General features: G+C 39.3%; 2 protein-coding genes across 8 annotated transcripts in view; one reads left to right on the forward strand and one right to left on the reverse strand.

Annotated features, from left to right (window-relative positions):
* UBE3D (ubiquitin protein ligase E3D) overlaps positions 1–3487 on the reverse strand; it is a 78700-nt gene extending 75213 nt beyond the window's left edge. The window contains 6 exon segments of the mRNA XM_042893421.1: positions 176–266; positions 1532–1731; positions 1884–1978; positions 1980–2068; positions 2071–2160; positions 3412–3487. Coding sequence (XP_042749355.1) covers positions 176–266; positions 1532–1731; positions 1884–1978; positions 1980–2068; positions 2071–2160; positions 3412–3487 — 641 coding nt within the window.
* Positions 3488–4176: 689 nt separating this feature from the next.
* DOP1A (DOP1 leucine zipper like protein A) overlaps positions 4177–23340 on the forward strand; it is a 60160-nt gene continuing 40996 nt past the window's right edge. For 5 of the 7 annotated variants that reach the window (XM_042881605.1, XM_042881630.1, XM_042881620.1 and 2 more), the window contains exons 1-8: positions 4177–4253; positions 10970–11045; positions 14426–14617; positions 15600–15781; positions 17466–17636; positions 18838–19027; positions 19643–19741; positions 20656–20755. In XM_042881605.1, coding sequence (XP_042737539.1) covers positions 14480–14617; positions 15600–15781; positions 17466–17636; positions 18838–19027; positions 19643–19741; positions 20656–20755 — 880 coding nt within the window. In that variant the 5' untranslated portion in view covers positions 4177–4253; positions 10970–11045; positions 14426–14479. Of the gene's footprint in view, positions 4254–10969; positions 11046–14425; positions 14618–15599; positions 15782–17449; positions 17637–18837; positions 19028–19642; positions 19742–20655; positions 20756–23340 lie in introns of those variants that run through there. The other 2 variants (XM_042881613.1, XM_042881637.1) reach the window with 2 other exon arrangements.

The raw sequence follows: 23340 nt of genomic DNA on the forward strand, positions 1-23340 counted from the left end.
ACATAAAAGTTGTTTCAGACAATTTTGATTTTAGTCATCTGTAGAAGTGTTTCAAGGTATTCTTAACTAACAAGTTCAAAATTAACATCTTTTAACTATCTAAGTAGAGAAAATAATACAAACACCAATTAGTACGGCAGTTACTGACATAAGTGCAAGACACTGCGGTCCTTACCTTTCTTTTACTATGATGTCACCACAGGACTGGCAGTAAAAGATGTAACTCTTCTGTGGTTTCAGGCTTTCCCTCAGATTATAAACCAATTCTACAAACAAGAGAAGACAGTAATCTTCAAGGCTGGGCAAAGTTTTCACTCATAAACAAAAAGTCTTTTCAATAACTTCACTCTTAAGCAAGATAAGAATCTGAAAAACAAAGCAAAACAGTGACATTCTACACACAACCTTAATTTATTTACCTGTAGAAACAAGTAATGAGATGGGATAAACTTGCCACCTCCAACTCATGCCCCATACTGCATGACAGGAATTTAGTTTGTGAGTAATTTAATTGTGTGTACTCTCTCAGTTGGAGGAGCTGAGTATCATTACACAGATTGTACAAACTAATATTCAATGCTTCTCCCGTGCAATGATCAGAACGAAACATAGAACGAAACATAGAACGAAACATAGAACGAAACATAGAACGAAACATAGAATGGCCTGGGTTGAAAAGGACCACGATCATCTAGTTTTCAACCTCCTGCTATGTGCAGGGTCACCAACCAGACCAGGCTGCCCAGAGCCGCATCCAGCCTGGCCTATTAGTGAGTGTCTCTGCCATATGAGGTACTTCCCAATACACAATAAAAAATATCTGGGTGCTTAAAAAAAAAAAAAAAAAAAAAAAAGGGCAGCAGTCTTCAATCCTCAGATCCTCAGCCAGGTAAGATACAGTCGTGGTGGTATCACTCAAAGAACAGACAGTCGGCAATACCCTCTACAGGTCAGTAAAGAGAACACAGTCTCAGGAGACAGATCAGATAGCTTAAAATACAAGTTTCTAAATTTAAAAAACAAACAAACAAACAAACAAACACTTACAGAAGCATCCAGAGAACAATAATCAATGTCAGGCAGAAGAAAAAGTGTAAGCCTAACTCTATGCATAAACAGGCTTTCTGACATCAAGGTATATTCTCAGCAAAGGTAGTTGGTATTTTAGAATTAGGCAGCAATCACAAAGAAAAGGCACTTAAGAACATTCTAGATACATAAGAGACAAGTTTCACAAACTTATATAAAACATAAAACTTATATAAAACACACTTATATAAATGGCCATTGGCAATTTTTGCATTATAGCCAGAATGAGTCATATTACTGCATTTTTAGCAACTAAACGTGAAATAGGAGAGGGAAGGCATGGGGAGGGAGTCGAACACAGCTCTTAAACTCCCACGCAGAAATTACTCAGCAAACTTCCCTCTCTGCGTCACCTCACGCAGTTTTGCTTTTTAGAGCAGATCGCTGCCGATGCACCCAGAAGCCGTGACTATCAGTAGTGCCCGCCGGCGCGCAGCCTTACCCGCGGCGCGGGGCACATCGCGCAGCCGCAGGTGCAGGTGCAGGCCATCTCCGTGCAGGCGCCGCAGCCCGCGGCAGGAGGACGGAGCCAGGCTGACCCCTGGCGGCAACGCAGCCACCCCGCAGGCGGAGCTGCTCCTCACTTCCAGCCGGCCCGGAGCCACCGAGATGTCGGCCGGCAGGTTCCGCAAGCTCGCCTCGCTGGAAAGGCAAAACAGGTTTCGTATTATTGTTTTTTTTATTATTATTATCCCGCATAAGGAATTGCTACCCAGCGCCGCGCAACGCGCAGGTCCCGCTCAGACCCAAAAGGAGGGAGGGAAAGAAGGAGGGTGGAAGGGTTCCCGTGCTACCGGATAACGAGCAAGGCGCTCTGCGTCCCCCGCCGGATCTCCAGCAGGAACGCGCACACCATGCCGGCGCAGCGCCTCCAACAGCCCGCGCAGGAAGGAAGCGGCTGCTTCTTCCGCCTGTCCAGAGCTGCAACCGCGGCCTCCTGCCGCAGCGCCGCCTGCAGCTAGGTGCCGGCGCTGTCCGGCCTCGCGGCCGTCTCTCTGCAGCGCTGCTCTGTTCTGCCTCGGCTGGTGCGCAGGGCTGGTCAGCCCCGAGGCCAGCAGCTGTAACCAGGCGCTGGGATGACAGAGAACTCCCTGCATCAACCCCTTGCTACCTCGCGTGTTGTGTTCAGGTTTGGGCCCCTCACAACAAAGACATTGAAGTGTTAGGGTGTTTCCAGAAGCTGGTGAACGGTCTGGAGCACAGGCTTGCAGGGAGCGCATGAGGGAACTGAGATAGTTCTGTTTGGAGAAAAGGAGACCCAGGGAAGACTTCATTGCTCTCTATAATTCCCTGAAAGAGAGTTGCGGTGAGGTGGGAGTCAGCCTCCTCTACCAGGTAACAGCGATAGGGTAAGAAGGAATGGCCTCACATTGCACCAGGACGAGTTCTGGTTGGATATTAGGATAACTTATCAGAAAGAGTGGTAAGGCAGTGGCACAGGCTGCCCAGGTACATAGTGCAGTCACTGTCTCTGGAGATGCTTAAAAACTGTGTGGATGTGGCACTGATGGATATGGTTTGTGGATATGGGTCAGTGATTGGACTAGATGATCTCAGTGGTCTTTTCCAACCTTAATGATTCTATGATTTTTTACCTTCACTAGGTGGCCACCAAGCTTCCACTCTTACCAGTCTCTTCTGATCCTGAATCACAAACTGTCGCACAGCCTGTTGTCCATCTCATACAAGAGTTCAGGCTGAGGGAGCTGGGCTTGTTCAGCCTGCAGAAAAGAAAGGTGCGGGGTGACCTCATTGCAGCCTTTCAGTACCTAAAGGGAGCCTACAAACAGGAGGGGAGTCAACTCTTTGGAAAGGTAGATAACAGCAGGACAAGGGAAATGGTTTTAAGTTGAGGAAGGAAAGAATTAGGTTGGATGTCAGGGGGAAGTTCTTTAGAGAGAGAGTGGTGAGGTGCTGGAACAGGCTGCCCAGAGAGGTTGTGGATGCCCCGTCCTTGGAGATGTTCAAGGCCAGATTGGATGGGGCCCTGGGCAGACTGGTCTGCTGTTAAATGTGGAGGTTGGTAGCCCTGCTTGTGGCAGGGGGGTTGGAGATTCATGATCCTTGAGGTCCCTTCCAACCCTGGCCATTCTGTGATTCTATGAAAAGTTCCCCACATCTATGATGCTGCTCCACAGAGAAGGCAGCGTCATTGGTGCCTCTGTGTAGAAGCGGTTGGGGGCAGTAGGCCAAAAGTCCAGGTGGCAGATGGTGTCCTTCATCCTCCACAACAGTCACCAGCTGCCATCATCCGCCACTTCCTCATAGTGGTGCTGCCATGTGCTCAGGGCTTGGAGAGCTCCAGTGGTTCTTCAGAGGTACCTTTCATTCTGTCATCTGCTACCACAGCACAGAGCCTGTTCTCCAATTGCAGATCTGCAGGTAGAGAATACAGCATTCTCCTGTTGCCTGAAGACACCAGCCGTGCGCAGGGCTGCCCCCCACCAGCTCAGCTGCCCAGGGTCCATCCAACCTGGCTTCGAGTGCCTCCAGAAATGGGGCACTTATAGTTCTCTGGGCAGCTGTGCCAGCACCTCACTGCCCTCTGAGTAAAGAACATCCTCCTGGCATCTAACTTAATCTACCCTCTCTCAGTTTAAAACCATTTCCCCTTGTCCTATCACTCTCTGCTTAAGAAGTTGCTTTCTTATACTAAGTGGCCCTATATGCACTGCTGACCTCTGGGTAGGAATTAAATCTCAGGTGCATTTGTATTGTCCTGTAACAAAAAGTAAGGGCCGACACATTGCTTCACTTGGAAATACAGGGTGTGTGGCTGTACTCAGTGCCTGCGTACGTCCCAAGGAACTGGGGGCTGACTGAATTTATGCAGTACTGAGTATTGAGCTGAATCTGAATTTATGCAGTAGAGTTATGAAATAGTTCCACGAGGAAGCGATTGCCATCTCCTCTGCATTACCCCACACCGTGAGAGTAAAGCCGGGCTCCTTCAGCTGCTGGCTGTTAACATAAGCCACGAGCTAGCAGACTTACAACCGTGAGGACAGTCGCCTCGGGCTCACGGTGAGGAGCCCCCCCAACCCGCTGCTGACGCGGCGCTCCGCCAGGCGGCGCGGTGCGTCGGCGCGCGGGGCACGCCGGGAGCTGTCAGGGTGGCGCGGGGCGGCCGGCGGCGGCGCGGCTCTTCCGGCGGGGTCGCTGAGGTAAGGCGGCTCCCTGGCGTTCTCTTCTCCCTTCCCTTTCCTCCTTCGGCGGGCGGCGGGAGCCGAGCCCGCCCTCCTCTCCCCCTGACGGGCCCGCTTGCCGCCGCCTTCCCCACCGGCTCGCCGAGGAGGGCCGGGCCGGCGGCGCATCCGCCCAAGGGCGGGCTGCAGGTGCGGGGGAACGCGGCCAGTCCGCTGGGCGCCGTGCGACGGCTCACCTGTGGCGGCCGGCCCTTCCCGCCGCGCCCCGCGGGCTGCCCGGCGGCGCTGAGCGGGCCCCGCGCTGCAGAGCACCGGCGCCCGGCCGTGCCCTGCCTGGGGGGCAGGTAGACGCCGTGCCCGGGGGGCAGCCATCTCGCCCGGACGGACGTCCCACTGTCCGTGCCCGAGCGCGGGGCTGTCCCGCTTTGACCTTGAGCACACCAGGTCTGTGGGCCGCTGTTTGGTCCCGCTGGCCGCAGCGTGTGATGTTTGGTGGGCAACACCATACGTCAGCCGTTTGTGCAGCACGGGGTTAAACTCCATCTGTTGATGCTGGAGCGGCCTTAGTCTTGTGGTGGTTAAATATCATCTAAATATCATATCCTTATATCTTGTGATGCCCACTTGATAAATGTACGACGGCTTGTCTGTTGAGCATTTTTACTAATAGCATTTGCACACCTGTTATAATAATCAGAGAGGCCTAAGCAATTTGCCTCCTTAAATGTCTTAAAATCTGCTGGAGATGAGCCATACTTTTGGTGAACTTGCTTTGGGGGAGTCCTTGCATTCTCATTGCTGAGTAATTAGCATTCCTATGCCTTCTTCCCATATGCAGTAATGTTATGGGTCTCAGATAACTGCACAGTGTGTTACCTGAGTTCTGCCTACACAACTGGGAATGGATGGAAGACTCTTAAACTGTAATCTTCTAGATGTTTGCAGGTAACCAGGACTGTGTAAGGTTGAGCATTGTAATTTGTAATTTTGTTGCCAGGCCTCCATCTGTATCTGTTCTAAATAGCTATGTATCTAAATATTTACACATCAAATGTGCTTTTTTTCTGAGTATGGATAAATTTCCATAAAAATAGGATGAAATACAATAATATCCTTCCTCATGTCTAATGATAGTATGATGCCTGGACACTGTGGTTATCCAAAAAGTACAGTCACCTTTAATATAACATGGATGAATGTTATAAGGGTGAATGCCACTTTAGAAAAAGGCAAAATGTCAGCAGCATAATTCCTGGTTTTCTTCTAACTGAAATGAGAATAGGCACTTCTGGGATCTAAGTAACCTGTAAATGAGAAATAGGTGAAGAGAGCTGCATTTCTGGCTTACTGAATGTCATATTTTCCCCACCTGTTGGTGACAGTTGTGACAGCAGGTATTTAAACAGCATCTTGCACAAACAAGTAATCGTACATCTTCCAGTAGGACTGTGGCTGCGCATTTTAGCGCATGGTTATGTTCATTGGGCAGGTTATATTTATTTTGGCAGTACTTTTCTTGTGCACAAGTACTGACATACTAAACTGACCACTAGAAATACTCATCACATGCACTGCAAACTAAACTGGTAAGAATGCAATCTGTCTGGTGTGGGTGGACTTTAAATTGTATTAATCTGCCAGTATTACTCACTTAAATAAGTGGAGGGGGAATGATTCTCTTAATTCATCACTGGCTTAGTTGTCTTGACCAGTTTTACTGTTTCCCACCTTTATTTTTTAGAGTTTTCTTATCTGGGGAGGATTGTTTGGATGAGACTGACTGAAGATATGTATTACTGTTCTACCTTTGTTGTTGGTTTAAGAAGATAAAAATGTTTTGAAAACAGTTGAGAAAAATAGGAAATAGGACAGAGACAGAACTTAGAGACAATAAAAACAGCACTTGCTATAGAATGGAATCTGTATAGAATGGAAGAGCAGAACTTTATACAGTAGAGCTTATTTGTATGCATTTAAACTGCCTTTCAGATTAATAATCACGTTGCCTTGACTTGTAGCTGAGAATATTTTAAACCATAAATAATAAAAACAGAAACAGGCTGCTTCTCCTTTTCCCCAGGTTCAAGAGAGAAGCAGTGCAGGATCAACCATTTATCCCCAGTATCTGAACAAAGAAAAATACAACACCAAAGCTACTCAAGAGATGATTTTGCTGATCAATGGAACACTATTTTTATCATTTATATTTTAGTTTGCTTATGTTCTATGGTACGTGCTTCCTCACTAGAGATTTTAGAGTATCTGCATAGTTGAGCATGCATAACTGGAGTCATTGATGGATTTTTTCCATTAGTAACTTCTTCTGTAGGAGGAACATTAGAAACTTGTACTTGAATATAGCCACCTAAAAAAAAGTGAAGCTAAGGAATGGTGTTTTATGTAATTTATTTCTACTATCTATAAATCAGAGAGAATTTAATCATTTACGTCCTTTGTGGTTTACTTCTGACAGTAACAAGGCAAACAAGTTTTGGTCCAACAGATTTGTTTCCAGAGCAGTCATCAGAAGACTCTACCTTACAAAGCTCTCTGTCATCCATCTCCAGAACGTGTGCAGTCAGACACATGGCAAAATACAACCACACTCTAGGTTATGTGTCGGTATGCATATGGCTTGTACTGCTACTTCAGAATTTATATGAGCATCAAAAGATAGAAGTTGGTAGGAATAAGAAATAAATGAATTAGTAACATCTTAAGATTTCAAGGTAATTAAAAAAGGAGATTGGACAGAGTGTTACCCAAGCTTGGCATTGGCAAGACTCAGGATGGGGAACTTCCAACAAACGTTTTTGCGAACACTGAAAAGAAATATCAGGGTGGTTTGGAGACAGGAAGGCAAATTCACTTGAAGCTATGTATTAGAACAACAGGAATGGATGAATAAAAGATTGAATTCTTCAATTTTAAAGTTATTGTGAGCAAAGAATAAAAAATGAATACATAGGCTTTTTTTTAAAAAAAAAAAGTTAGTGGATTTTGCTTTAAATTCAGTGTTGGAATGCTGAAGATGTCACAATGCAAACTCGGTGCTGGGTAGAAGTAAGGCTCCTCTTTGAGGAGGAGAATACCACCTACTCAGCGTAAGGCAACGAAACTCATGTGGTCCTTTCTTGTTTTCCAGGCTGAAACGTATCTATGAATTGGCAAACTTCTTTAAAGCAAATGCTGTACAAGTTTGGGTTTAAATGGGTTTGAGTTGTTGCTGTTGTGTTTTTTGTTTGTATTGTTTTTAAAATTCCTTACTGCATTAATACTAGTTGGCTGACAGTAAAACATAAGCAAGAGAAAAAGAGTACCTCAAGCTGAGTCTTCAGTCAGTAAATGGTTGGAGGAGGTCAGATGAGCTAGTTAATTAAAAAGAGTTTCCAGTTAAGGGTATAATAATGATTACTTGAAGCAATGAGGCTGAAACATAAAAGCAAAAATTAATTGTGATTCATTTTAGAAACCTTTCCTTGTTCCTGCAGTCAGATACCTGGAGAGAAGGTGACTCAAATGATGTACCTCCCAGTTGCTGCACAGTAGGGTGGGTGGGAGCTGAGTGAGTGGCACCGCATGGCAGGGAGAGCACAGAGCTCACTGTGGGCAGAGGCAGTGGTCATGCACAGCAGGGGTGCAGGTGCATGCATGGCTGCAGCATGAGCACTCATTTTCCTGCTGTTTTCTCCAGCCTTCCAAATTTGTGTGGTTACCATGGATCTAGTGATGTCAGATAAATACTTAACGTAATCTGTTCAAAGTAATAGGGACAACCTGCTTTCCAATATGCAGACTTGTAATTTTTTTTAAATGAAGGTTGGGAAATTGCTAACTGTGACGTTGCCAATTTGATTGTGGACAACTGAAAAAGGCTGCACCAATACAGGGGGGTAAGCCAAGCCACATCAACCCATAGCAACTGGTTCTGCTGCAGTGAATAGGTGATAGGCCACATACGTTACACTTCTGAGGTAGGATTTAATGTTTCCCTTTGTCTTGACACTGTCACAGTGACTGGTTTACTCTGGGTGGCTACTTTTCATGCTTAAATCAATCAATGAGATATTCTATCTTCCCACTGGAATTACTGAAATGTCAGCACAAGGATTTAAATGAAGGTTACTCTATTATAGAAGACAGTCGAAAATGCCTTTACCTGTGCTGTTTACTCTTATTTAAATAGAAGCTTTGCTGTTAGAATTTGAATTGGTTATAAAGATGATAGCTTTGCAAGCTGAGGTGAAATGAAATTTAAGAAGGGAAACTCTGCAAAAATATCAAAACAGTAGAGGTTAAATTCTGAGTGCTTTTCTCTTCTTTCCTGCAAATGTGTACCTGAATTAGAGGGAAATACTGACCAGTTGTAGATCTAAGTCAAGATCTTGATTTCTGTTCTTAAATATTAAATAGAGAAGCTGATTACGAGAAGGCTTGCTGGATGTTCCTTAAGAATTTTTGAGCTTGTTACTTATTACTCTTGATGAAGTCATATCTGGTGTATGTCAGACTCCAGAACACCATAAAAGAGCAAAAGCAGGAAGAACATTTGCATATCTTATCTATTCCCATCAGAATTCTCTCAGTGGTAAACTGAGAATCTTTCATTCTTTCTTTGTTACTTCCCATACAGCCAAAAGAAGAAAAAGGGTACTTAATGTGTTTCTATAGACAGGTCTTTTTGTTTTGTTTTTTAAACGTAGTGATAAGCTTGTTTCATGGATGTGTTCTCTACTGGCTTCAGAATCTATTCAGTTGTTTAATCTAGTCTTTGTATTACAGGCCATACGTGTTTGATTCTCATTCAAACAAGAATTAAGTGAGAGTCTCTCAGAAAAACATTTCATGGTCATTTAGAGGTCATCAATATGGATAATTAAAAGGAATACGAACACCTGACTTGGTATCATTTCTTTCTGTGGAAGAATAGTTCTTACCTGTGAATTTTTATTTGATAGAAAAGTGTATTGAGGAGTTACTTGTCACAATAATACATTTCATAGAGTTCTCTACGTTCCTGCAGGATAGCAGTGAGGTTTGGGCTAGTTCAATGTACAGTGAATATATAGTTGTTAGTCATACCTCATCTTTTATATTTTTCATTGCTGTATTTAATAACAACTGGCTGAAGTAACAAGCTCAAGCTGCTCTTCAGAAGGCATTAAGATGTATTTTTGACACATTCTGAATATAAGAGGACTTTAATTTTAGAAACAGATAGTTATAATTGGAAAGTCTTTGTTTATTGGTAGAAGAAAATATATATTTCCAGTGCAAGATTTTTGTATTAAGACACTAGCTTGGAATTTATAGTAGTTTACTGTTTATGCTTTTAAACACTTCTGAGGAAAAGTGAAGTGTAATGAATTGTCAAATGACAGGACTTCTGTTCTCTGTGTGTTTAAATCTGTTCATATTGAGTAAAGATGTTTCTGCAGTTATCAGCTTGGTATGTGGGCACTGTATACAGCTTAAATCAAACACTGTGAAACATGAAATCTTTCTTATCTGCTAGGTTTTTTCTTTTCCTGTACATTCCATAGCTTGAATCACTAGATAACTTCAGAAATAGACCTTGAATAGACATTGAACTGCTAGAACTCTGAATTCCAAGCGAGCAGGATTGTTAGCTAAGGTTCATGCTGTACTAGGGACAAATCTTGAGGAAAGGGTAAGCATGTCTACACTCCACAATGATCAGCCCCTTGGCTTGCACCAGCAAGTGACCTGTTCTGTATTGCAGGTGGGTGGAAAGCAGATAAGCCTATTGAGTTCTGGGAAGCTTGAAAAAAAAAAAAAAAAAAAATGTGAGAATGGGACAGCAGCAAATCAAACCTGGAGAGGAGCTTTGGGGTACAACAGCTGCTAGAGTGTTTATGAGTAGTTGGAAAGTCTTTCAATCTTGTGATAAAGTTAAGACCTACTTATATTGAATACGTTAATGTAAACAGTTCTTGTCAATGTAGTTTCTTTAGCTTCAGCCAGAGCCATTTAGTCTCATAAATGGTCCAATAGTTTGTCTTGATGCGACACAGAAGGCTCTCGAGCACGTAAGTTTGGGAAGGATGATCATTTGCTGTGAAAAATACAGTTGTAGGAGGAGCATTCTAACATGACACAAAGGAAAGACTGTATTGCCTCAGTGCTGAAGGGATTTGCAGGCTTATATAACCCTCAGCAAAAGGAGATCCACAGGCCAGGTAACTGCTTTCTTTGACAAAGACATGCCTTAAAAGTACAGGTATCTAGATGTATCCAGAATTGTGTGGTGTCTGTTCTTGTCATTTTGTTGTTCCCTTGAAGTTAAAGTAGAAGGTAGTAAGCATCAAGGCCTGCTTCTGTGATTATCAAATAGTTTGGAAGTAGATGTATTTCTCAGATAATGTAAATATTCATCATGAGCAATAACTGTTATTCTCATACACTGGTGTTTCCTTTACCTCATCTGTTAAGAGGCACGGTCATCTAACTAGTCAGTTGTTGTCCATGTCCTGACAGACTCTCCAGGAAGCCAGGTGTGCCTTCAATATGAAAAGATTTGATCTCACTTTGTGAGGTGTATGCCAAAAGGGGAAAAAAACAAAACAAAAACAAAAACGAGGAGTGATGCTCTTCATCTCTTCATTTTAAAAGATAAATATATTACATTTTATATTTATATATTATATAAAAATTCAAGGAAACATGATCATAACCATAGGGTGGTAAGAAATACGTTTTTCTTTTCTATGCAGGACTTCCAAATTGATATTGTATGAATAAATGAAAATACAAACTAGAAGACCAGGATAATTTCATTAGTTTCAGCTGGTAAGCAACAAACTGTTGTTTAAAAATACAGATTATTCATTTTGTTGTTTGTGTTTTTTCCTAATAGGAACAGAATACTTTGACCAGTTTATTAAGACAAAAAAATACTGTTCTTTTAATGTTGTGTTTCTGCTGTTTTTGTCTAACCTTTGATAATCTTGGATCAGTCTAAATTGTTGGCTTTCAGATTTTTCAAGCACTTCAGGAAGACAGAGTTCTCTTTTCCACACAGCCATAAGAGGTTGCATTTACGTAGTAGCTGAATAAAAGATGATAATGATGCTTTCTTGACTCAAAAAAAAGCATTATTCACTGTGTTAAGTTCTTCCTCAGTCTTTTGTGCTGGGGAAAAGGTGAATCTATTGCTTTTGTATGTTGGTCCTTTCTTCTTTTTAGTGTTAACATTTTACCTTACATTTGGAGATCAGATACTGGCAGCCTCACAACAGTCTCTTTGAGAAATATGTTGGTATTCTGTAACTATTTCAAAGCAAAACTCTTCTCTTTCTGATCTTAATCCAAAGAGAATATGGTTATTATAAAGTGAAACCACACAAACTTTTAAGTAAAAAAGAGGTCAAGTCCTTTGTGCCATTGGGGTATGAGGAAAACTACTGGTTTAGCACTCAGAATATATTTTGAAATAATACTCTGCATTTCTATTCTGCCTTGGAGACAATTCGTCATTAGCCTGACATCAGAACCAGAAGTGTAAAACGTTAGTAGATATAGACCTTTTAATTCACTCCTGCTATGCTAGTTACAGACAAAAAGAATGAAAATCTATATGATTATTTTCTTTTTTGCTGCTTTCCTTGTAATGCTGAGATATGAGCAGGACATGAACAATGTGAGAGGTAAAGTAATAACAAAGAGGGAAAAAAAATAAGAAATGCGGAATCTCAGTTCTGGAAGAGGTAAGGTGAATGAGAGGAGTGAAGAAGAGAGAATATCTGATACTTTATATCTACTGTGTCATGAAGGTTGGAGACTAGTGGCTTCTCAGAGTTCCCTCTGCACCACATAATATGGTGCTGTGCTGCCTCTGACTAAAGTAATACTTTTTATAAAGTGTTCTTCTGAAAAAAAATGAAGCTCAAGAGGATTAAAGACGGATTTGCATTGATCTTCAGAAGCAACTGCTAAGCAAAGGGACAAAAAAGAGGGAGCAAAAATCTGCTAGAATACTTATCTGATAAGCTTGACACAGTCATGACACTTCAAGTCTGATTTATAGCTGTCTCTAATTTGAGCATGTTAGAACGTGGTTTTCTTCACATTTACCTTATGGAGTGCTAAAGAGAGAAAGCGTACTGTGATGCTGTAATGTGATGCAAAGTACAGTGATAGTATTGGCTTCTCAATCCTAAACTAGAGCAAATGAGGACAATCCAAATACAGCAGCAATAGATACAAAAACAAACAAAGAAAAACTGCTTACCTTTGGAAGGCCATAGGTGAGTAGGGATCTGCAGCAAGATACCTTCACCTCCACTGCCAACCCTTAAATGAAGTCTGGGGGGGGGGGAGTCAATCCTGGTCCCACCCTTTCTGGTCACTAAGGTTTGTTGCATGCACCTGAGGTCCCCTGGGTTGGCCCTGCCTTCCCACCAGATGCTCAATCACTGTATGAGGCCATGAGTTTAGCATTTCTGTTACAAGTACCACTGTAGTTTGTAGTGTTGGGGGTTTTTGTAAGAACTTGGTTAAGAGTTGGCTTTCAGGTAGGTGCAAATACCAAGCAGTTGATCCCAAGGCTTCAATGTTTAGATGGCGATGAGCTCTTATGAAAGCTATTGGTGAAGTTAGGAGATGGCACACTGTTTTGGGCAGAGTGCTGCTTGAAGGGAGGAGTAGAAAAAATATAAATGTAAGGATTTTGTGTCTTCATAAGGAGTTTTAAGCTGATAATATATGACAAAAGGTTAGAAAGTATGTATGTGTTTTGGATCTATGTTGTACAACATATTTATTACATGAAATAATACAAATTTAACTTTTAGTCATCTTGAACTCATTCAAAACCTTGAACTTTACCTAATAGAATTAAAAAACGTGGTTTTATATCCCTCAGCTGTAGAACCACCAGAAATCAGAGTATCACTTTTTATTTCTGCTAGTGTTTCTGCTCTGTTATTTCATAGACATTTTTAATTTCAAACATTGCCACAATTTTGCCGTGCTGCTGCTTGCAGAATTGGTGCCAATGAGGCTGGCTCTTCTTTCACGGTGAAAGATCTCACTGAAACTGTTGTTTTCAGCATGATTTCTATTTATCGTACCTGGTAGGCAGTCTTGTGAATGCAGTTTCCTTATTGTTATTGCTAATTCATGGTGGCTGTTTCATCTGCAGATAAAAACAACATGCAATTTTCTTTGTGCGTTCCTTTAATCGAGACAGAGGAGAGCAGCATTTGTTGAATGTGAAGTTTTTTTTTGAAGTTGAATAACAGAAAGTTCCCATATGGCTTCAGTTAAAAGGGACTCAAAAGTCTCCTTTCATAGAAATGCTAGAACTGAATTTCCCATTATGGATTGTAAGTGCTTGAGACTGAAGTAGTATTAAAAGTGTGTGTGTGTGTGTGTGTGTGAGGAGAGAGAGAGAGAGGAAAAAAAATAAAAATAGTGATTGGAATTTCATGAAATTCTTTCATAGGACATAAATTATTTACGAGGTGCTGTTTCACAAAATAGAACGTCTTAATTGCCTCATGTAAATAACGTGGGATTAAAATATACAGGGAAAATTTGAAAAGCCTCTGATTACAGGGCACTCCTAGGCTTATATTTTTGGTGTGTGTGAATGATAATTAAAAATACTAAGTAGGGTGGTATTTCTGAATTGGAATATGAGCGTTGTAGATGGGTTGAGGCATGAAAGTACTTCAGAATAATGTGTGTCCTAACGTGTGTGCTTCAGTCTTCTACTTGGAAGTAATTCTAAAATAAATAAAGTGGTGTTCTCTGTTTTCAGAAGGGCTGAGCTGTGGCAGAGTGGTGGTTTTTTTGGTTTGTTTTTTGTAGGTATTCTTTCTGTTTTGTTTGGTTTTCCTTCTGCTGATGGACTCAGGGGTGGGGAAAAATAAAATAAGAATCCTCTTGTATTGTTTAGAATAAACAGATTTTGGGGCAAGGGGCAAGGCATTAATTTTCCAAATGTCTCTTATTTTTTACGAAGATTTGGTTCGAAATGCACTCTTTAGGATATGTTTTAAATATTTGTGGGCAGTATGTATGCTTTTTTGTAGGATTTGCTGTAAATAGCCTAACTTCAATTTGATATTTCTGTCATGCCTTTCATGAGGAAAATGTCTTGTTCTCTGAACAAAATTGTTTTAGTAATGTATCTGTGTTTTGATTCGCTTATGTATTTTGAATAGGTAATGACTGTACATGAATTACAAGCTGGTCTCTAGTGGGGACACTGTGGGAGGATGAACACAGAAGAGCTGGAGCTACTGACAGATTCCAAGTACAGAAACTATGTAGCAGCAGTTGACAAAGCACTGAAGAACTTTGAATATTCCAGTGAATGGGCAGATTTAATATCAGCACTTGGAAAGCTGAACAAGGTATGTCCATTGGGTGCCTTTGGGAAAAAAAAAAAATCAGGAATTGACAAGGAGTGTATAATAGGGTAATATTTTGAAAGATAGAAGCCTGTTTGAATATAAATATTTTAATATTCTGAGTTACAGAATTTGTAAACCATTTGTTGACCAGAAAATACTATTTTGATTCATGCCAATAGTATCAACATGTACTATCAGTGCGGTCTTTAATAGCTATTTAGGTGTTCAAGTTCTGAAAGATCTTGTTCTGATCAGTCTGTTGAGGAGTTTCCAGGCATCTTCAGTCAGGGTTATGAAGTTCCCTTTACACATGCACTTTTTACCAATGTGAAGCTGTACAGAATTTGGAACAGAAAAATACGGATCTGAAGCAATTATATACTGTGCATTTAATCCTGTGGAAAATCAAGATCAACAATACTGTTGGCAGCGTCAGTGGGATAGTTCCTTTGTATAAACTCTGCCTTTCATAGAGAAAGCTATGATATTTGGAACAAAAAATAAAAGGACAGAAATATGAATCTGTGTCTTGAAGTGTTCATGCAGTTTTAGACAGTGGTAAATTTGTGTGTTGCCTTGCTTTATGGCACTTTTGAACCTTTTTGTTGTGAGGTTTTTTTGGGCATAATTTTAGTAGTTCTCTCTGAGCTACTGGCAGTGTATTTGATGAATGTAGAGTGTTGTTTTCATCCTGAACTGCCACAGCATGATTATGGCCGAAAAGGCCTGGAAAAATTAAGCAAATAAGCTGTAAGTGTGGAGCCTGTTGCAAGTGAAGTTTTAAATGCCTTGGTTGTAGCAAATGTCTTGTACAAGTGGGAGGCATTGCAAAGAAAAAGCTTCAAAGTACGTCTTGAAAGATTGGTCTGCTGTGTATTGTGACTTAGTGGCCATGTTTGGGAACTAATTTGGCAAATATGCATATGATGTTTAACTTACCTGTTTTGTTCTGTTTTTCTTAATGTCCTGATTTGTTTATCAGGTACTACAGAACAATGCAAAGTACCAGGTAGTTCCTAAAAAGCTGACTATAGGAAAGCGCTTAGCACAATGCCTTCATCCAGCTTTGCCAGGTGGAGTTCATCGGAAGGCTCTTGAAACGTATGAAATCATCTTCAAAATCATTGGGCCCAAACGTTTGGCCAAAGATCTTTTCCTCTACAGGTATTTCAGTTTAAGGAACTCTGTTCCAAGTGTGTCATTGAAATTCTCTTGTTTTTCTGCATTTTATGTTAATAGTATTGTTTTGTTATGTGGCAAGAATCAAGCAATTTCTTCTTCTCAAGTTGCTGATGTTTGTGTAATACTGTTCTTCTGAATACTGTATATCAGAAGACATACAGGTCGCCTAAATTTTCCTGGGAACAAGCTCTATTTTGCTAAGAAACCTGGAATTTATTTTTTTCTTCACTGAAGTAAACAAAGCTGTGCAAATATATTCAGCAATTGAAGTATTAAAACTTATTTCAATGTATTTACTTTTTTTTCCATTACTTGAGTGTAGCTTATTACGAGAAATTTACTCTTCCGAGCAATCAAAGCAGTGGTACAGAAAAAGACTGCTTCTTTTGCTAGAATGCTGGGCAAGTACCAAACATCTTACTGTCAGTCTCTAGGATTGAAGATAACGAAGGTGAAAGAACCTTGAAAAGAAAGTGTTGTGAAAATATTCTGATTCCCAAACTTCCAGCAGTTTCTGTCAGATGAAAAGCAGGATGTCAGCTAGTTATATGCAAGAAATCAATATATGTGTGCACACACGGAGTCACGTGTGGATTTTAATTTTCAGCTATCCCTAAAGATTGAAATTTCATCAATTTGAGAATCTGTAGAATTAAAACAGAATTCTGGTGAGGTAGCAGAAGCGTATACTAATGCTTGGAAACAAATTGTGTACTTTAAATTCAGCTATTCTGTCTTGCATGGGCAATATGCTCACAAATAGTTGCTTTTTTTGGAAAGAAGAATCTCAGGTCTATGTTGGTTGGTGTTTTTTGATTTTTTTTTTTGAACTTGTAGCTCAATTTTTTTGTTTGTTTGTGCTTTGATTTCAGTAGCTGCAGTATCTCAGTAACAACAAGTTCTAGGACAGAGAAAAATGCTACCTTGTGTAATGTAACTAAGAGCCATTGTTGCTGACACCTGGGGGGAGACTAAGGCATTTACATTATTGCATTATCAAAGATTCCAGTATTTTTCATGTAAGCAGAATGACTGTGTCTAAGGATCTTGAAGGATGAGTAGTAGCCTTACAAAGGAAGACTGTGCAATAGTGTTTTAATTGAAACAAAAAGGCCTTTTCTGTTGGAAAAACAAGCCAGTTGAGAATCATAAGGCAGCATTTCCTATAGATAAAGGCAAAAATAAATTACACAGTTCTGCAGTTTGCAAAGACTTCCATTTTTCTGTAACATATAAAATTTGTATCCAAAATCCAAAATGATTTTTAATAGTAGATCTACAGGAATATCTTTTATGACACGTAGAGAAGAGGATGAATGAGCAGTTTGAAGAGGAAGAAAAAAAAAAAGCTTGAGACAAGGGTCTTCAGTCTCTTAACATCAGTCTTCAATGATTTTGAAGATTGCATTTATATGCACACATCTTTGATTACTGATGTTGTTTGTAATCATCTGTTATATTTAGTACCAATAGCAAAAATGTTTTTAGTATCTAGAAAGCTCTCCTTTATTTAACTGATTATATTTGTAGCTTTCATTAACTGATTTTTCAAGTTAAACTCAAAAACATTTTTTTTTTCCTTTAAGTATTTCATTGTAAACATAAACTGTCTCACTTGTGCAATTTCCAAATATATATGTATGTATATAGAAATTTTTCCCCACAGTTCTGGGCTATTTCCACTCCTTGCCAATGCTGCTATGTCTGTCAAGCCAACGTTGCTGAGTCTGTATGAGATTTACTACCTCCCTCTGGGGAAAACACTGAAACCAGGTCTGCAAGGACTGTTAACTGGAATTCTGCCTGGTTTAGAGGAGGGGTCAGAATACTATGAAAGGTAAGAATGGGTATGCTAATAAAGCAATATGATTAATTATTTTTCTTGCAACTTTTCATTACATATTTGCAGATTTTTTTATTTTTTTATTTTTTGAAGAGATGATATTTAGTTTCATTCAGTCATATTAATTGCAACTGAGTATTACGATGGAAGATGCCTAACATTACTTATGATAGATTAAACTGTTAATTGTTCCTGATGTTGAAAGAGAATTGACAGTAAGTAGACTTAGTGTTATAATTCAGTTCTGGAGATGTATAGCATGTTAGGAACTAGAGAAACTAGGAACCAGTCTAGAGTCTAAAAGCACTTGTTTACTGTGTGGGTGATGGAGTGTTGGCTCAGAGAGCCCAGAGGCTGTGGAGTCTCTTCCTTGTTGCTCTTCAGAAGTTGTCTTGATGTGTTCCTTTGCACCCTGCTCTGGGCATCCTTGCTTGGACATTGCCTGGACCACATGTTCACAGGACCCTTTCAGCCTTAGCCGTCCTGGGATTCTGTGAACTTACTGCTTGTTTCTTTCCACTGAGGTTATATTTGCTGTAGTCGTAGTACAAAATATGTAACTGAATTCAGGACGCAGCCCAAGTTTCTGTTGTTAAGATTTATTCTTTATCATATCTAAAGTATCATTAAAACACCTACATTAGAGTCAGACAGCAATGATCCACATGTCTGCATAGGTTATTAGTATATTTTGAGCAGAGTGGCCTGGGAGGTAATAATTCTTACTTTAAGTGGGCTTAGGCTTTCTGGGTATCTTGACCATAATGTCTGGTGCATTGGGATCTTAACAAAGCAAAGGATGAGTTGCACTCCAAGTCATTGTGTTAGTGGAATTGTTAATGTGCTTACATATTCTGGGTATTTCCAAGAATGTTGCTTGGAGCTCCAGAAGCTGGGGTATTTCAACTTGTACATGAAGCAACAACAGTTGCCTTAAGTAGCAGATGAAAAACCTGTTTGAACACGAGGAATAGTTAGACTTTCTGTAGGCAAGCAGAAGCATTTTGTAAGGCAGGCTGGCTTGCTAGGTTAGATCATTGTGTCCAGGTTGCATTCAGTGGTTTAGAACATGATCAGCCACCCAAAATACAGTGTTAGTCTTCCTGTAAGACTTGATTATTTATTTATTAGAGTTGGGGATAGTGGCAAGGACTGTGATGCATGACCTAATTCAGCTGATGACTTTATTTTGTAGAACAAACACACTGTTGGAGAAGGTTGCCTCAGCTGTGGATCAGTCGGCGTTCTATAGTGCTCTCTGGGGTAGTCTTCTCACAAGCCCTGCGGTTCGCTTGCCTGGAATCACTTACGTTCTCTCCCATTTGAATAGGAAGCTTTCAATGGAAGATCAACTCTATATAATTGGCAGTGATATTGAATTAATGGTAATGTTTTATTGACACCAGTAACATCGGTGTTAGGCTTGGTTATGTAATAACGTACTTCCAGAGTGGCTTAAATGTCTTCTGTATCTTTAAATATAGCCTTTGAAAATAATAAATTAAAAAAAAAAAAAGTGCATTTATTTGTTCTGCCTCCAATTAAAGTGATGTTTCGGGGGTATGATTCGGGGGTATGATAAGGTTTTGTGTAAAGCTGTCCATGCGTTACTCATCAGTTAAAAATGTGGGTTTTTTTTGTATTTTTGAAGAATGTATAGTGTTGTTTTGTCCTTTAATATACTGCTACTATAGAGCAAAAATTTAATGTTTATATAGTTCATGGAATCTATTGATTGTGTTTCCTCTGGCCAGCCTGGTCTAGTTGTTAGTGACCCTGCACATAGCAGGGGGGTTGAAGCTAGATGATCATTATGGTCCTTTTCTACCCAGGCCATTCTATGATTCAGTGATAAAATAACTATTTCTGTTTTTATCTTGTGTAATTATTCAAAATTATTTAAAAATAGCTATGTTATACATATCACTGTATTTATAAGTGACTATTTTTATTTTATGAATGTTCAGTTACATCTACTTGCAACAATTCTGTTACTTCAGGTGGAAGCAGTAAGCACATCAGTGCAGGATACCAGTGTTTTAGTACAACGGAGCACGCTGGACCTTATCCTTTTTTGTTTTCCTTTCCATATGAGCCAGGTAGGCTGTTAATATAGGAGATACTAATTAGCAGACTCCTAAGTGTACTCTACTGCTTAATTATTAGCAGCACTTAGAAATATTTATTAATTATTTATTCTATGATTGAATAGATTCATGTGTAAGAGTTGCTCTGATAGATTTGGTTATTGTCACGTCATGATCTTGGCCCTTCTAACATTATGCATTATCTTTTAACTTTTGTGTCCACAAACCCAATGTAGTGTTAATCAAGAGCTTTTAGTTTGTCCTAATTTCATCTGCAAACAAGTTACCTGTTCATGTTCTGTTTTCAGTTCTTAAGTGTTGAAAAGCAGTTAAAGTTGATCTTTCTAGAATAAGTGCTTCAGAACATGAGAGATGATTTGTTTATTGATATAAGGTCTCTTCATTTTTTTTCAATTATTATTTTTTAATATATGCACATGAAATTGATTCATACTTTCTCAGAAATGATGGGAATTTCTTACTTTGCTGTAAAAAGAGCTGTGTTCTTGCTTTATGGAACTGTTCGCATTATCAGTTGCTACATGAGTATGTTGTGTGTCTGTTTAGATACTAGGATGCTTATTTCTGATTTTAATATTAAGATTTACAAAAGCCTTCAAAAACAGTAGTGGGTAGACTAAAGAATTTTAAATAATTTTTAAATAATTTTTTAACTAGATGTTAGTGTAATTTGCTTCATAGGATTTTTTTACAAGGTATTTTCATTAATTAGAAAAAAATGAGTTGTTAATGAAGTCAAGTATTTTTGCTGTTCATAAAGGGTGCATTCTATTACTAAGAGTCTATTCAAATAACAACTGCATACTGGAACATGAAATTAACTGGTTTTGTGTATGCTAAGATGCCAGATTAGAAAAAGTGTTACTTTTCATAGTTAAATTGAGTCATGTTTCTAACTTCTTCAGGCAACACGTCCCGACATGATCAGAATTTTGTCAGCAGCCCTACATGTGGTACTGCGCAGGGATATGTCACTCAACCGAAGGCTTTATGCATGGCTGCTGGGTAGGTTTGTTTTATTAGGTAATTTGTTTTATTTTTGACTGAAAGTTGAAGAAAAATCATTTGTCCATTGGCTGCATTTTGTGTTACGGAGAAAATGATTATTGGAAAAGGGAAATATCTTTTGTATTGTTAGGAAGAAAAGCAGCATCCTTCTCTGTTGGCATAACAAATGAAGAATGTCATTCTGGAACTGCTTCCTGTTACATAAATTATTTGTGCATTTTCTTGTAGCAGTGGTTATATGGGCTGCATTCAGGAAGAAATTCCAGTGTAATAGGCCTGCGTAAGTGGACATTGAAAGGCAAGTTTTGTCTCCCTAAGATCTTACAATGGAAGAATTGATAACAGGCATTACAGCATCGGACAGTTGGAGCATAGTAGGAAATAGAGGGGATGAAAGTGAAACAGTGTCAAAATGTGTTGATAATATATTGATGGAGGACTGAATATGCAAACCTTAACTTCAGGCTTTGTTAAATATTTGTGTGGTTGAATTAACAAATCACCAATCACTTTAATTGGTCTTCAAGGTGCTAATACAGAACTTAAACCCCTTTCTGGGAGTGCAAATGGACTGATGACATGACAGGCACTTTCACTTCTATCAAATGATAGATTACTAATGTAATACGTGTTTATTCTTTTCTATGAAAGCAGATGATAGTCAAAAAAGAGTGATAGAGAAGAAGAGATGTTTAGAAGACTTTAGTAATTACTTTGGGTAACATTTAGAAAACGAGAAAATTAAAAAAAAAAATACTTTTATTCAGTCTTGTTTTGAGAAAATGAAATCGGTGGTTGCATGCAGCTGGCCTATTTTTCTTTATGATCACTGTCAGAGCACTTAAATATGGAAGTCAGCACCTCTGACATGTAAGTTCTTAAAACTGTCGTAGAATCTGGAGACTGAGTGGAGGGAAACTGGAGGGAAAACTGTTTCATGTTCTGCTTTTACCTTTTTTGTTTAGCTTTCCAGCTCACCAGCCAATACTTATGAGCTTCTCAGGCTATCCAGAGCCCTTCCCAGCAACTGTTGTATATTTCCCAGCTGGTAGATATGACATGAAAGGCAGGTAGCTTGTGGGTAAATAGTCGGAGAACATGAAAGAGAGAACTGAAAGTAGTAAGGGAGGGATGAGATCAGCAAAATTTTGTATATGGGAATTAGTTTTGTTGCAGAAGAAGTTGCAGGGATTTAATGGATTAACATGAAAAAAAAAATCTTTCTGTATTTCTTTAGTTTTGCTGTTTATAGAACTAAATAGATTGTTTATTTTTAATACTGTATTTCAAATTCACATAACTTATTGCCAAATGGATACCACTAGGTATACTAACTTCAGCTAAAATCTTTATTAATGCCCTAATAACTTCTGAAGTCTGTGACTTGCAAAATGTTCATCTTCTGAAGAACGACAGTGAAATGCACAATCGTGCATTCAGATACCTACATTATCCAGCTTAGAGAACAGTAATTACCAAATTAAGCACTGTACCAACATTTCAGCTAAGTTTGGGGGATTAGATGTATCATCTACTGTCATTGAAGAAGATAATTTATGCTTTTTTAAAAATCAGTGTTTTTTCAGTTGTGTAAGTTTCTACAGCTATCTCCACAGAAAAATGCTGAAACTTCAGGAAAAGGTTTCAAAATGAATTTTTCTGGTCCTGTTTTATGAATTGCTAGTGCCTCCATTTTGCTTATCTTTGGAGAGAGTAAATGGCAATATGGCTATGCTTGTTTTTTTTTTGATGTTGTGCTCCTCTTTGTGTGTGCGTAAGGGAGTCGGTTATATTTGAGGACTCTCTGAACTCTTATATTCTGCATGAGATTATTTAATTCTGGTGTTGGCTATTCCTCCTTATTGTTTTATAGCTGGAGATGTCTTCTTATTTCTCTAGGTGTAAATATGACATTCTGTCTCTTTGAACCCATGCTAGCTTAACCATTGATGACAATGGTTGTTTTAAGTTGGAATTAATCTTCTTAGACTTTCCTTCCTTGTTTTGTGTTTTTTTTTTTTTTTTTTTGGTTAATTCTGAACAAGAACTGAGGAATGGAGTAAATATTCACTTGGTTCTTCTGAAAAAAGAAAAAATAATAAAATAAATTTGTAAAATTTAGAAACCTTTCAAAGCGAAAGTTTATCTTTTTAAATTTATAATAATAAAGTTGCTTTTTTGGAATATGAATGATCAGTAGATGACTAATATTCTCTCTGTATAGGTATTTTAGTCATATCAGAGTGTTCTTAGTGATTATCTATTTATATTTAAAATACCAAATTCTGTGTTCTCTTATTATTAATACTGATATATTCTTATGAGACATAGTCCTTGAGTGTTTTCCTAGAACTGTGCAGGCTTTGGACACTTCTTTTGTGTGATAAGTAATTTGATTGGTGGTGTTGTGTGAAGCTAAATTCTGTAACTTGTGTGCAAACTGCTTGTATGGAAGTATCAATTAGTTCCTCTATTAAACTCTTTTAAATCATCTCTCTCTTGCCAACATTACTTGGACATCACCTTGGTAAGTTATCAGTGCTAATGTGTTGATTTGTAGTTTAAAGAAATTGACAAAATGT

This window comes from Lagopus leucura, unplaced genomic scaffold, assembly GCF_019238085.1.
Source record: "Lagopus leucura isolate 7727_CA_CO unplaced genomic scaffold, USGS_WTPT01 Super-Scaffold_73, whole genome shotgun sequence".
Classification (NCBI taxonomy): domain Eukaryota; kingdom Metazoa; phylum Chordata; class Aves; order Galliformes; family Phasianidae; genus Lagopus; species Lagopus leucura.